Source organism: Erigeron canadensis, chromosome 1, assembly GCF_010389155.1.
Source record: "Erigeron canadensis isolate Cc75 chromosome 1, C_canadensis_v1, whole genome shotgun sequence".
NCBI lineage: Eukaryota > Viridiplantae > Streptophyta > Magnoliopsida > Asterales > Asteraceae > Erigeron > Erigeron canadensis.
This window is the reverse complement of record NC_057761.1, coordinates 43,583,457-43,599,005: the sequence shown is the minus strand read 5'-3', so window position 1 is coordinate 43,599,005 and position 15,549 is coordinate 43,583,457. Positions and strand designations below refer to the sequence as shown.

General features: G+C 33.3%; 2 protein-coding genes across 2 annotated transcripts; one reads left to right on the top strand and one right to left on the bottom strand.

Moving 5' to 3' along the window:
• Positions 1 to 1,723: 1,723 nt before the first annotated feature.
• On the bottom strand, positions 1,724 to 2,980 carry LOC122593010 (F-box/kelch-repeat protein At3g06240-like). The gene has a single exon (XM_043765350.1). The coding sequence runs from the start codon at positions 2,978 to 2,980 to the stop codon at positions 1,724 to 1,726; it is 1,257 nt and encodes a 418-aa protein (XP_043621285.1).
• A 6,404-nt stretch (positions 2,981 to 9,384) lies between these two features.
• LOC122585167 (GRR1-like protein 1) lies at positions 9,385 to 12,896 on the top strand. The gene is made up of 3 exons (XM_043757274.1): positions 9,385 to 10,578; positions 11,396 to 11,852; positions 11,954 to 12,896. The coding sequence occupies exons 1-3, from the start codon at positions 10,127 to 10,129 to the stop codon at positions 12,650 to 12,652; spliced, it is 1,608 nt and encodes a 535-aa protein (XP_043613209.1). The 5' UTR covers positions 9,385 to 10,126; the 3' UTR covers positions 12,653 to 12,896.
• The last annotated feature ends 2,653 nt before the right edge of the window (positions 12,897 to 15,549 follow it).

Genomic DNA, 15,549 nt, shown 5'->3' with positions numbered 1-15,549 from the left:
AGAAAGAGAGCGAGAGTGTGCAAATAGTTTCACTGTCGTGTACTTTTAGAGAGAGGATGAGAATTTGCTAGTTTGGTACAAATGTGAGTATATGATACAAATAGTGAGACATGGAGTTTTTTCATTGGAAGGGTGTGGATTTTACTTGGATCTCCTATAGATAAGATTTATTTTTTAGTTATCATACCTGTCAGTCGCCGATAGCAAAGAAGGAAATACCTGTTTGTGAGCGTGAGGGAGTAACAAGCATGCAACTTAACAAATTTTAGTACAAGTTCAACAATACATATACACTAGCCAACATGGGATAAGTAAACAACAAAGCATACGTGCATATAAAAAGGAACCAACCATGCAGAAAGATAATTGGTGCTAAACACCTACGGAACAAAGTACTAGGGCGACCTAGCTAGACTAAATCCTATTCCTCACATACACTCTCAAATCCCTAAACTAATCTTAGTCCTCTAAATCCCCTCTCATTGGTCATGTCCTCCGGCAAACAAGCATTTTGGGGTCAGCCTAGCGTGACCTCCCCCCTCGGTTTAAGCCTACCTCTACACAAGGCCAAAACCAATACGGAGGTCACAGAAAATCAAAGTCTAAGTACAAAGTCTAAGTAAATAGTCTACATAATCTAATCCCATAAACCAACCGAGTCTATTGAAAGTAAGAAAACAGTCCCTTGCCCTGTGCTTCCCAGAGGTTTGTCCTGTTAACTTTGTGCCAGCTTCATCTGATTTTTTTTGCTAAAGCTTGTTTGGCATCTACCTTGATTTAAAAACTATCTACCAGTGATGTTTAACCCATATTCTTGCATGAGCCGATTTGGGTTGTGTTATATCTTAACGGGTACATATTGCTGTTGTTCATTTAAAAATTCAATTTATTATTGTGACATTGTTTTTGGAAACAGAATAATTATTGTGACAAGAGGTGAGTTCAGGCTTTTTGACTGGGAGGTGGTTTGCCGCTTTGACCCGTTTCAACTAGTTACCCGATCAGCAGATAATGCTGCGTCTGTGTTGTCGTCATTGATTTTTCTGTGTTGACATGTTGACTTCCATTCTTATCAGGTTCACAAGATTCTTTCGGCAAGTGAATCCATCCAAATGTGCATTTGGTAATTGCTTACATCTTGGGGAACCAAGCTGCCTTGTAGAAACTTATTGGGAAAGATATCAATACTACTTTCAATTGCTTGATGAGATTAAAACTAAAGAGGAATTCCAGTTGCGAACTCTTGTAACCAAACGCGAAAGTGATGTAAGGTATGCTCATATATTCTCAGACAGAACTTCTTTAAGGTGATCAGATTGAGAATGTTGTTAGCTCTTTTTACCAAGGTTACTGTAATTACTTCAAGAATCTCAAATTCTTTTTATCAAGTGATGAATACCCTCTTCTACATTATCGAACACACCTGTCATAAATAGCTGCTACACAATCGAGTTTTTTTTCTTGGATTTGCTTTTCCACCAACCAATTGTGCATAGTGCAAGTGATACTCACACCAGCATTATAAGGACGACGGTCCTTTTGTGTGTAGCCAAAACATATAAAATTGAATTAAAAAAAAAAAGCAAAAAATTTAAGTATCTCCACTTATGTTATTGAATAACTAGTAATATAAAAGATGTGATGCAAAAACCAATAAGAAATTTTAGAGGGGTAGTTAGTCCAAAATCCAAACATTAAGTCTATATATAAAATATTTAAGGCCTTAGAATTTTAGTCCCATGGTCTCAAAGTAGTACTGTTGAGCCACCTTTACCCACTCTTCGTGGCTAGGTCCTGCGTACCAAACAAGCGAGTCGACATACTGAACCACTTCCCCGAGGCAATGAAGAAGACGATAACTCCCAAGGTGTGTAACCGTTGCTGTCTCTTGATCATACGAGGCCAATACACCCTTGATATTATCATGAAAAAGAAACTTACTGTTTAATGTGAATCCAATTGGTATTGTATGTTCACCTTTCAAATTTGACAGCACGTGGCTCTTCACCCAAGATTCAGCTACACCGTACTCGTTCATTACCCACACTTGTAACTTACCCTCACCATGATCATATATAGTATATGACACCACACAAAGCTTTCCGTGCAACATACATAGTTTGGTGTGCTGCAGGTTATCTGTATCGCAGTTGCTGGCTACGGAATCTGGAAGAGATATCTGACGGAAGGAGGGGGACTCCACACCCAAATCAAATGCTACTATTGTTTGGATGTCATTATTATCAACCATCTTACACAACCAATGAAGATGGCCATCATGATCATCTACACACATATCGAAGCCTTTATCAACATCCGAGGGAAAGCTATCGACAATGAACTCCCAAGAGCGTTTTTTCATACTGTAGACCTCAACTGGCAGCCACATTAGTTTGCCATGATCTCGTACAAGTTTAACAACTTTGTAGTCATCAGTCTTGGGATCAAACCCGAACCCAAAATAGAATCTATAATTATATGAATGAGCCCACTTGGGATCGCACAATACATAGAGAGGCATTATAAGTGATAAAGAAGGGTTCCAGATATAAATTCCTTTAACAAAATCAGGAGGTCCGATGTAAAAGCATAGCAAGCCATTAACGGAACCTATAACATGACCGCCCTTGGAAGAAAGTCGCATTAGTGGGATTTTATCTGCAGGTACCTTAACAAGATCACTGAGATTGGTAAATGGAGTTCCGGAGAGATTGTATGGCCAAACTTCAGGACCACCCTTATTGCGGACGGTGAAGGCCAGGACAATTTCATTATGTTTGTTGCGGAGTGAATGATTGAGATGGGATTTGGTGAGATAGGAGGATTCAGTAGATAAAAAAACATTCCAGGGTTTAGAAACACACCTCATCTGGACAAGCTGTCTCGCAGGTAATCGGATGAATATGTTGCTTAATTCGTCGTCCGATAGTTTCTCCATACTCATCATCCTTTGGCGCATGGCTCTACCGCCTGCAGTCATTCGATCGACCTGGTACCTGCCTGTCTCTATGTATCTATATCTATATGATGATGATCGACTTTATATTTATTATTATTATTATTATATGTCCTTGTGTTGCTTTTGTAGGGGACGTCCAACTATAAGGAAGCTAGGTTTATATAAAATTAGGAGTCTAATCAAATCAAAATCTACAAAGTATTATATTATATTATATATATCCTTTATTAAGGAAAAACAATGTGAACAGTAAAATACAAGTATTAAAGCATAGTATACAAAACCTCATTTGTATAAAATATATATTTAATAAACAAATGATTTTAACAAAGATGTTATTAGATGAGATGGTTTGTACATATGTTTTGATTTAAAATGTCAAGGGTTCAAAACATGGCAGCATCACAAACTGTTTTTTCTTTTTGTTTTTTTCTAAAATTTTCAAACGATATATATTTATACTTTTAAAATATTACAAATTTTCTATTTTTTTTTTTATATTTCTAAACATTTTACTCTTTATATGATTTTGAAACTCTTTTTAAGATATTTTACCTTGAAATTTTCACCCTTTGATTTAGGTTTTCACATTTTTTTCTAAAACACTTCTTCCCCTTATGAGGTTTTTAAGAAAGCATAAACATGATGTTATAGTTGACCTATTTTCCTTCATAAAAAAATGATATCCACGTCAAGCGCAGGGTTGACCATTTACAATTTTTGAAAAACTTTTTGTTACAGTTTTTTGTAAAATTTTTGTTTTACATATATATTATCCGGGTTTTTTTTAGTTTTTTTTATTGCAATTTTTTATTTTCATTTGCTTTGTTAAATATTTTTTTAATGTAATTCTTTTGATTAAGGTTAATATGATAGTGTGGTTATGATATTGCCCTTAAAACGAAAACGGATAACTGTGGAGACGCCGCCGTTAGGAGGCTCAAACCACCTAGTTAATATTAAAGTATTCAGCGATGGACAGTTTTAAATTGGGATTATGCCACTAGAGTGACTCAATGGTTATATAGTATAATGACCTTTTAAACTGGCTATCTGATATTTTTTTAATGTAATTCTTTTGATTAAGGTTAATATGATAGTGTGGTTATGATATTGCCCTTAAAATGAAAACGGGTAACTGTGGAGACGCTGCCCGTTGGGCGGCTCAAACCACCTAGTTAATATTAAAGTATTCAGCGATGGACAGTTTTAAATTGGGATTATGCCACCAAAGTGACTCAATGGTTATATAGTATAATGACCTTTTAAACTGACTATCTGGATAAGTATCTTCCATTTTTGTTTTTTTAATGTATCCTACCGGGTGATATCCTATTTGTAACCGATAATGCCACGTTGGACGTAAAAAGGAATAGGGATTAAGGCACCGGAGTGTAACCAACTATGAGTGAACGATTATGTAATGTAGTGATAAACGCCTAATTTGTATTACTTTAAGATATGGAAGTGATATGTTTTGTGAAGATTAATAGAAGAATTAGGGCGTGTTTATGTTTGTTAAGTGTTTCAGGTCCTAAGTTGCGATTTGGAGCAAAAAGGATCAAGAACGAGTCAAAGGAAGTCAAATCTGAAAAAATGCTTTTCTGAGCCACCATAAGCTACGCCAGTTGTGGAGTAGGCTACGCCAGTCCAAAAAGTGCATCCGAGAATTATGGATTTAATTCAATTTTCAGTTTATATTTTCACACATAAGAATCAGTTTCTAACCTTCCCAACACCCCAATTTCATCATCAAATCACAATTCCATAGAGATGAAAGCCCCAATTGAAGAATCAATGATGCTATCAATGATGAAGATTATAGGCTAATTCTCTTTTGATCATTCTCAGGTGAACAATTATGTAAGACAATTGTATTCAACTTTTCTTATGTTCATGTTGGATTAGATGTTTAATTTCTCATTAGTCTTTTAACATCTAATGTTGTTTGGGTTGTTTGAATGATTACTAGTTTATGACTTGAATAATTTCCATTGATCTTTTGATTTCAAATTCTTGTTAATCAATTATTATTGGAAGAATCTCTTATGAACTTGTAATTTTGTTAATGAATAGAAAATCTAGTTGTGTCAATTCCCCGGTTTTCGTTATCGTGAATCATCACAACCGATTAATTTAGTTCTTAACGTTCATTCAATCCAAGCTTATAACGAATCATGTCTATGTGGTTTCCAACGAACATAGGTTAGGTTATACTTTTAAAAACATAATTTGAAACATGAGAATGATCCCTTTATTTAATTGAATTATTGTGTTAAGTTTATAATCAAATTTAGGTGTTTATCAAATCATCAATCAATCGTTTTATGTTTATGCCTAGTTCAATTAACTTTGTAAAATTGTTTAACACTTTCCCTTGATTCCATGTGGATACGATACTCTACTTGCCCATACTAGTTATAGGTAATTAGTTTTATTTTTGATCGGCTCAACGACTACGATCATGTAGTGATCTACGAAAGTGTTAAATTGATGTAGGAACCTCTTTATTTTGTTCACTTGATTTATGCGAAAGTGTTACTGACAATAACAATCATTTTTCCATCTTTCACTTTTTGATGGTGACAAACCCTAATCCCCAAATCGGATTGTGTATGATCACCCCATCATCGTTAACCATAAATATCCGACCATCCCATCCCACCACATCAAGATCCAACATCGTTGGTTTACAATGGGGTAAAAAGGGGTGATTTTGACAGATGACGACAACAGTAGTTTTCTGGGTGGTGGCCGATATTTGTTTATTTTATTAAAGTAGTTATAAAGAGGGAAGTTTTCTAAACTAGTGGAAAAAAAAAGTGGGATTATTGGTTCATCAGTGAAAAATTGTATAAATTGAATTTTACCTTTAGTTACCTTCTATAATTGAATTTTAAAGAGGGAAGTATTCAAGGATGGACAGGTTTATATAAATTGAATTTTACCTTTAGTTACCTTCTATAATATATTTAAAAATCATATTTTGCTACATACATTAACATTATACATATCCTTAATCTACATTATTTGCAAGATAACATATTAATTGAGTTTTCATAATAGCATCTTTCTTTTTATTATACTAAAACATAATTGTTCTAATAATTTATCGACCAATCACAACTCTCAAATTTTTATTGTTGACTTTTGTTTTCAATTTTGACTTTAATTTACATTTTTTTGTTTTCCATCACAAATTTACACTTTTTACCCAATAATTTTAATATATTAAATAAATAATAATAACTAATATATATCCGATGGAATAATAGCTAATATTTATCCAATAAAATAATACCTAAGATATATCCAATAATATGTTCTATCATATATAACTTATTAATTAAAAATGAATTATATTTAACGTAAATATATTAAAACTTTGATAGTAATTGTACGATTTTAATTTTAATATATATATATATATATACATTAAAAGACAGTTGAACTAATAACTTATTAACTAATTATATCATTCGATTTCATGAAATTGACTCTCGCCGATGTCATTATTTAGTGTTTAACATATTTTATTTACTTAATAAAAAACAAATAACTAAAATAATTATTTTTACAATGATATTAAAATTGGTTTCCAACCAAAACGCTCAGTTTTCACACACGAACAATTTTACATTGCAGTGTCCCGAGTTAAGTTGAGAAGAAGCTTTAAAGTGTTAATACAATAAATTGCGTCTATAAAGAAGTCTTTGAATTGATGAAGGATGGTATATGCTTTCAATATTCTTTTATTACATTAGTTTTTTTTTTCTATTAGCTTAACATTCTTGACATTTGAATTAACACTTTAAATCTTCAACTTAGAACTTATAAGCCTTTTTATGAGTTACATCTATTAATATCTTACTATTAATAATGTCGTAAGTCTCGTGTCCAGTGTTGGACACGGGTCTAAAATCTAGTAACTAACTAAATTATAACCCTGCGTAATACGCGGGAATATATATATATATATATTATAATTAATGACAAATTGAACTGGGTAAGAAATTGAACCACTAAAAAAACGTAAAGTTAGATTAATGGTCGTTGAGATTCCGGTTAACGGTGACCGGACAGTTGAAAATGGATTCTTCATCTATTAGAGGTCTGTTTGATTGAATGTTTTTCATGCATCCGAATATGTCTCTATTGTCATTGTACTTGTGCTTTAATATTTTGCTTGAATAATCTAGTTATTTACAAAATTTCCTAACCAATTTAACTATCTATCTATACATCACATGATGTGCTAATCTAACTTAAAGTTATGCATAATATCTTTATGATTTCATACAACTATTTTTTTGATACATATATAATTGTGATATCTTATTATAGATTTCTTTTTTGGTGTTTTTATTTCAGTTTCACATTAACTCAAAAATCGTTGAGTAATTATTGAAAAGTTATGTCAATTGTATATCGCACCAATTAAAATGAAAATTATATTTAAAAAAAAAGTCAAAAATTGATTTTAAAGATTGAAAATGATATAAAATTTAAAAAGTATTAGTTTCCATAATTATATTATAAATAACATTTATTATTAATGTCTACAAATTTATATAAGGAAATACTAATTATTTAATTTATTAAATTAAAGTTACATAAAAAAGATTAAAAAAGGTATATGATATCATCGTTTTGATCTCATGGCTATAATTAAAAGTTAAACTTTATCTAATGGTCCAAATTTCTCTATTTGGAATTAAAGTTTCTCTTTTTGATATATTTAAAGATAGTAGTTATAGATAAAAAATAAAAAACTGAAAATGATGATATTGTTATTCAAAGTAATATTTTTATATGGAAGATGATTAATAGAATATGTATGGTATCAAGTTTCACAAAGCAAGAGTAGTACGTGCTATCTAGACCTTGTTCCATTTTATTGATTGGCAAGACTAATCAGGACCCGGATAGAGTATTATTTCACTTTATTAGATTATACACTTTTTGCCCTCGTTTCCCTAGCAAAAGGTTTGTTATCTAATAAAGATACATGACCACATAACAATGGTAGCAGGAGGCTTACGAAGACTTGTCCAAGCATATATAGATCTTATTAGGTCTTCCATACGCAATCAAAATGAGTTAACTTCCGAATTCTATTAAACTATGTCATTATGAGATTATCTTATCTTTCATTGTTCCTTTGATTAACCTGTAAATGATATAAAACATCATGATTATCCAAAGAAATCCAAACAGAGAAGCATCAAGATATGTTCTCTCTTTTTCTCCTAGACCAATATATGCAAGTATCACTTGAAAATCAAAATTTCAGTTTGTCATTTTAATTAGTGAATGCTTTTATGCGTGTAGAACCATCGTTTACATTTAAAATACCCCTACATACATTGATAAGAAAGTATCACCTCATAGTAATAATAAAGTAGATGAACAATGAGTAACCCGGTTTTTAGGAAAAAAATATATTTGAGAAAAGAGGTCGTCTTGATGAAATAACCGTACACACATTGATAAAAAACAATATAAAAGGTCATTGAATAATAAAATTCATAAAGAAGATAAAAATGAAAACATAAAAGCCGGATGAATCATAAATCAAATTGCAATCAAACTTAGCCATGTGAAAACAAAAGCCAAAACTACACTTGTGGCTAAATGGTTAACGACAATGGATATACATAAAGAAGTAACTGATGGTGGTGGTGGCGTGGATATTTTAAGGACCCAGAGTCTTATGTTGCAATTACTATATTAAAGTAGTTATAAAAAAGGAAGTTTTCTAAACTAGTGGAAAAAAAAGGATGAGATTATTGGTTCATTAGTGAAAAAGAAAAGACGAGAGAATTATTGTCACTTGTGTTGTAAAGTTAGTTAATTTTGACATCTTAGATAATGATAATTTTATACATATATTTATCAAATTTTTTAAGAATTATAATTTTTTAAGAAATAAATAAATAAAAAAATAACAAGGAACTAATATTCTTGATAGATTATTAGACGATATATTTGAAAGTAGAGGTAACCAAAATCCGGTTCTACTAGGAACCAGAACCGGTTCTTGATCAACGTTTGAACATTTCTATTCGGTTTTTTTTATACTTATTATCAAGAAATGGTTCCGAACCCATTTCTTGATCCAAAACTGGAACAGGTCCCAAACCGATCGGTTTTTGAGGAACCGGTTTTTTTCGGTTGCAGTTCTCGATATATCTGAACGGGTTTTATTTGGGGCCCGTTATTTTGCCCATGTCTATTCATGAGGCTGGGTAAAAAAAAAAAAAGAGGAAAAAAAAGTTACCAAAGTCCCCAACCCGACCCGAAACAAAGCCCGTAGATGGATCATGATGCTAGGAGGGAGCCCAAGTCAAAGCCCAACAAGTAGAAGGGCGAATGAATGAAATAATAAATAGAGACAGATAGAAAATAGGTAATGTTCTCCGCCCCCAAACAAGACAGTAATGAGAAACCTAGTAAGAAAGCAGCCGCGAAGAGAAGATGCAGATGAGCTTAGAGGGGAACGATCCAAAAGGAATCAACTTTTCAAAAGTCCAAAAGAAATCGACCTGTTATTATGTCTGTCTGTCCGTCTATCTATCAGCAGCAGAAGAAGAAGGAGAAGAAGAAAGAAGAAGGCCTAAGGTTTTCTTTTTTTCATATTTAGCAGTATTTATTTATATTTTTTTTGTTAAATTTTGGATGTTACTTTTATGTAAATACATGGATTATTGCAACATGAATGTTTTTGTTACATTAATACTGTACTCTCGTAAATATTATCATTTGGAATACGGTTTGGGTTTACTTATAATATATTTATATCATATATGATATGATGATCATGTTAAAAATTTATTAACTTTTTTATTTTTATTTTTACCGAGTAATACAAATATATTTCAAAATCCCCAAACTTAACTTTCCCACTCCTTTTCCTAACATACATACATATATACCTCTACCTCTGAATTCTTTCTTTTCATTCAATCAACTCCCCTATATATATTCTCCTTGCAACGCAAGCAATTATATACATACAAACATACATATATAACCCTGAATTCCTTTTCTTCTCCTTCTAACACAATCATTCATATTACACCTCTGCATTCATTCATTCTTTTCTTTCAATCTTTTAATCAAATCCCAATTTTCTTAATCACTTTCATTCTTTTCTTGAAAACTGCCATGGCAGAAGAAAAAAAACCCAAAATCCCACCGCCCATGTTGCCCCTCATCACAAACGCATCCCTTTCCAACCGCCTACTCAATACCCTCTCCTTACTAAATAAAGAATGGTTTCTTTGCGATTGCAACAACCGGCGAGAAGTGTTAGTGTCCAATGTGTGGGCTATCGATCCAAACCGAGTTATAGAAAGGTTCCCTCATGTTAATTCAATCATGTTGGTGAATCCCATCAAGAAACAAAGAGATGATGATCCCCTCGCCAGTTTCGGGCCTTGGAATAACGTGTTAAAGGAACACCAGATCTTGGAGCGTCTCTTTTTGCATGGGTTTTCAATCAAAGATCGACATTTGAAGAAGTTTTCCACCGACTACCCGAATCTCAAGGAGCTGACCTTGAGATCGTGTTCAGGTTTCAGTTTCACCGGGCTTGAAGCCGTTGCAGCAGGTTGCAGGTTCGTTATCGAATCTTCTTTTTTGGCTTATATGGGTGTTTCTTGATTCTTGGGTGTTTTTAGGTCAAACAGGGTTCGTTATCGAATCTTCTTTTTTGGCTTATATGTGTGTTTCTTGATTCTTGGGTGTTTTTAGGTCAAACAGGGTTCGTTATCGAATCTTCTTCTTTTTTGGCTTATATGGGTGTTTCTTGATTCTTGGGTGTTTTTAGGTCAAACAGGGTTCGTTATTGAATCTTCTTCTTTTTTGGCTTATATGGGTGTTTTTTGGTCAAACAGGGGCCTGCTTCGTTGGCTTATACGGGTTGGTCTTTTATGGGTCTTGGGTCAAACAGGTGCCTGGTGTGTTGCATTATATGGGTCGGTCTTTTATGGCTGTTTTAGATCATACGCATATGACTAATTAATATTTAAACGTGTCACTGTTAACGAAGAGTCCGTTTCGTACTCCAGTAGAATCGGGTATTAGATACATTATTGTTAACTGCCTATCTTACCAATTTTCTATTAGTATGGTGTGTAACTGCCCTTATTACTTTGTCTATCGGGTCTTGGGTTCGTTTTGGGGTCAAACAAAGGTTTTAGGGTGTATTGTCATGTCAGCCCGTATGCACATAAGTAAAAAGTTGAAGTTTGTAAAAAATATATGTGGTAGGATATATAGTATGTCATCCTTGATTTACTTTAAGTTTTTTGTGCTTTTTTATGCTTAGTTATGTGTTAGTGTTTTTGTATACCTCTATAGCAGTAAATTTCTTTTATTCTTCTAAACTTATTATATTGGTTTTTCATTAACTTCAATCTGTATTCGTTTTAGGAACCTCACTCATTTAATTGCACGGTCGTGCACCTTCCTGGATTCCAATTCCAAAAGTGAATTCCTTGCCTCCCTTCATAAAGAGAATATGGTTTCCATAGAAGTATCGGGTAAAAATGTAGGAAATAATTGTACTGGTGATCCTGAAAATCTATTGAAACTCATCAAATCTGCAACAGGATTGGAACACCTAGGTGGTGTTGTCAACGTCGAGGGTAAGAACCTTTCCACTGGAACCTGTGATCAGGTTTCACACCAACTCATCAAGTCAAGGAAATTAGAGTCCCTCTCATTAGCAAGTGCTGAGAATTCGTCGCTTCCAGTTCCTGGCTTTTATATTGACACTTTTTTACCTGTTGCTGCCCAAATCATCAGCCTCAACCTTCGGGGTTTAGTAGTTGATCGGAAGGATCTTGTGAGGATGATAACAAGTTGCATGAACATTAGAATCCTTCAGGTAGTCATTCTTTTTGAGTATTTATTTTATTAATCTGGTTTTGAAGTATCTGATTATAAGAAATTTCGGCTAATCTTTATCCTGTTTTCTCTTTTGCTCAGGCTTCGTCCGATGATCTAGATGATTTTGCTGTGGAATATATTGGTAAGCATTGCAAGAGTTTATCAAAAGTAAAATTTGTGGATTCTGAAGGTAAAAGCAACATTACTGATGAGGGTTTAAAGCACATAGCCAATGGCTACCCCTCATTGCAATCTTTGTCGATATGTGTGGTGGAGGGAGCTGTGACATGCAAGAGCCTTGTTGATTTTGCTGAGCTTAAGAGGAATATAGAGTGTTTGAAGCTGTATGCAGAGGATGCGGATTTCATCATTGGGATGAAATATGATGTTTTGGATGAAGGCTTCGCCGAGTTACTAAAACTTTGCCCAAAGCTCAAAAAGTTGAGAGCTCCAAACGTGTCTGCTGATCCGTTCACTTTGATAACTGGAGAGAACCTGGAAAGCCTCAATGTAAAGGTAGCAGCTGTTGGTAAGACCCCAGATCTAAGCACTTTGGCTAGATCATTCCCACGGCTAGAGAAACTAGTGGTAGAGAACTGTAGGTTTATTTCTCTACCGAAAAACGTTTTGAAGAAGCGAGAGTTAAAGTCTGTTTGGCTGAAATCAACGGAGGGGTGTATAGAGGTGGGAAAATGCTGGAAGGAATGGCATGAAGTTAAGGTGCAGGTGCTGGAGACACTGTTAAAGAAAGCTTCCTCAGTGTACATGTACAAGAAATGTGCTCCAGGGGACAAGTAAGTGGAAATTGCTAGTGTTCCTCTCGTTTTGAAGTTTTCTGTGCGTTCTGAAATTTTAGAGGGATAGTTCAAGCTGTAGCTGTAGTGTACAACGTCTTTGTGTTTCACATGAAAGTTGGTTTATGGCGTAGGATTGATTTCTGTAACTTTAGTGTACAATGTCTTTGTAACTGTAACTGTAGTGTACAATGTCTTTGTGTAATGAATATTATCTTTGGAAATTCCAAGTTTCATTTTCTGGGTCACTTATTCCTGCTGTGCTGATTGAAACACTGTGTGCTGTACAAAAGTTACAGAAACTAACAGTTTAGATGCGTCCGGTTAAAGGTTTGTCCCTTATCGTCTAAACGTTAGCATGAGCACCGTGTTGATATGCTTGCAGTTCAAAGATATATGATTTCTACTCAAAGCTGCCTTGCTTTTGTTTCTCAAATATTTTCTCAGATATGTGTTTGACGTTTGCTTCTTGTATAACTTGTGGATTGTGGTCAAACATAATATGATCTTTACTAAAAGCCGCCCTGCTTTTGCTTCTCAGATTTTTTCTAATAGCTTGTTGAGTTTTGTAAAAGCTAAAAGGCAATAAGCTTAAACCTGAGTAAGCTTTTGCTTATTGGTTTTTTGAGAGCTTAAAAATCCAAATTTAATAAAGCTAACTTAGAGTTTTCAACATTGGTATTATTAAAAAATAATAATAATAATACTCCTAATACATATTTACTAAGGACTTTTGTCAAACCAAAAAACTTTATAAGCGTCAATGTTTATCTCTCTTTAAACTTATCTAATATAATAATCACATTTGTTTAATATATAGTTGGTAAGCTAAGTCAAGTAAGCTCATGCTTATTGGTTTTTTAAGAACTTTAAAGGCAAAATCTAAGAAAGCATATGGAAGGTAACTTGTTAGGTTCTCAACATTGTTTTGTTAAAAGGGAAAAAAAAAAATAAGCTAACCCAAACACTATGTATCTATACGCAACAAATTGAGCTTCCTTTTAAGTGCTAACTTTTAAAAAACAATACAACCCATCCTGGACTAATCTCAAACATTGCACAACTCAACAATATCTTATGCAATCCAAATATAACACATAAAAGTTCCTTAACGTTTAAAGATCCAAAATTCAACAAACAATAAACCTATGTTTCGCTATATGCACCCATCTGGAAAAACTGCTAATAAAACCTTCCATCACAGTAAGAACAAATAAATAGAGTCGTTGCTTTATGAACACTCATGCAGGTAAAACATAGGGCCACTATCATATAACACAAAAAGAATCAACCTGCAAATAACATCAAAAGAATAATTGTTGACTGAACCCAATAAAAGAACTATTTACGTTCTTTCTTCTCGAGTACATTATGCTAATCCTGCGAGTAAACGTACAAGCCAAAACCATTTTCGCCTGATTACACTGATCTTAGTCATAAAGCTTTAACAACGGGTGTGTTTAAAAAACATAGTTATAAGAGCAGATGCAGGAGAGGTGGAAAGAAATCTACGAGACATGAGTTACCTTGCCGGCTCAGCCCATTAAATAACATTAGTTGCGGGTGGTAAAGGTATGTGTTACTCAATGATACAATAGCCACACAAAAAAAGATCTAGAAATCCGTATAAACTTTAAAATCACTTGTATAAAGATGAACATTATCTGTCCATATATGAAACTACATTGTCCATTACTTGTGAACTTGGATTAGAAGAGCCATAGAGGGGTCGTTGATGTGCTTGCTCCATCAAACTTGCAAAGTGGTCTTTCCAGTTCTAAACCTTCTCTTCCCCATTAATTAATAACCTATAGGTAAACATACTTCATAAATTCCTGATATATTTAGAATCATAGCATTGACAAAGGATAGTGGTGGCAGTTTTAACCGATTTGCTTATGAATAAGTAGATTCAGGCTTTTACCGGAAAAGGGCTAGATGGGTAAAACTAAAAACGAAAAAGAATAGCTTAAAAGGAAACGGGTTGTTATTCTCCCAAGGTGTTTTCTTGATGCAACGTACTCTCCCTAAATCATTTTATTCTAAAAATTAAGTTACTGAAATATTATGACTTTTCTCATCATATGACACTCTAATTATTCAGAAAGTTTTTTAACTATAGCTTGGTTCAGCCGGCTTTAAGTTGTCACGTATATCTTTATTATTTGTAGCTAGGCAGATTCAATCCACATGGCCTTCAATCAATCTTTATTATTTGTAGGCAAATTGCGGGTCATTCTTTCGAGTTTTCGCACAACAAATTTCATTATAGGAAGCTAAACAAAATATTTGCAACTAACGAAGTATAAACCAGATATTAGTTTTATGTCTAACAAAATAAAGTTGATTAGCATGCTAAATATTGATGACCAACAACTAAATAAGTGATCATTAACTTTTTTAAAATTAATAGCTTTGCAAAAACTATTAACTATGTCTAAATTTTACTCCCTCCGTCCCATTTTAAGTGTCTTGTTTTGACTTTCAAAGTCTTTATCTTTGAACTTTGACCGTAATTATCTTTTGTTGTGTTATACAACACTTGATATAAATTGTATCAATGGATTAAATTTTCGATGTACTTTTGAATGATATAAGTTTCATCAACTATTATAAAGTGAATACAAAAATATTTACGGTCAAAGTTAAATGAAAAATACTTTGAAAGTCAAATTAGGACACTTAAAATGGGACGGAGGAGTACTATATTTCGAATCCTCCAACAAGCAAGAAACTGGATATGACAAAATATTTGAGATTGACTACATAACAATTCAATTGTGTGTCTTATTTGGTCTCCTTGTTACTTCCGTACAAAACAAAGAAAATTGAAGAAACAAAGTCAAAGCACCTCCATCCTAGCTTTGATTCATCATATACGTATCATCCCACAAATTGACA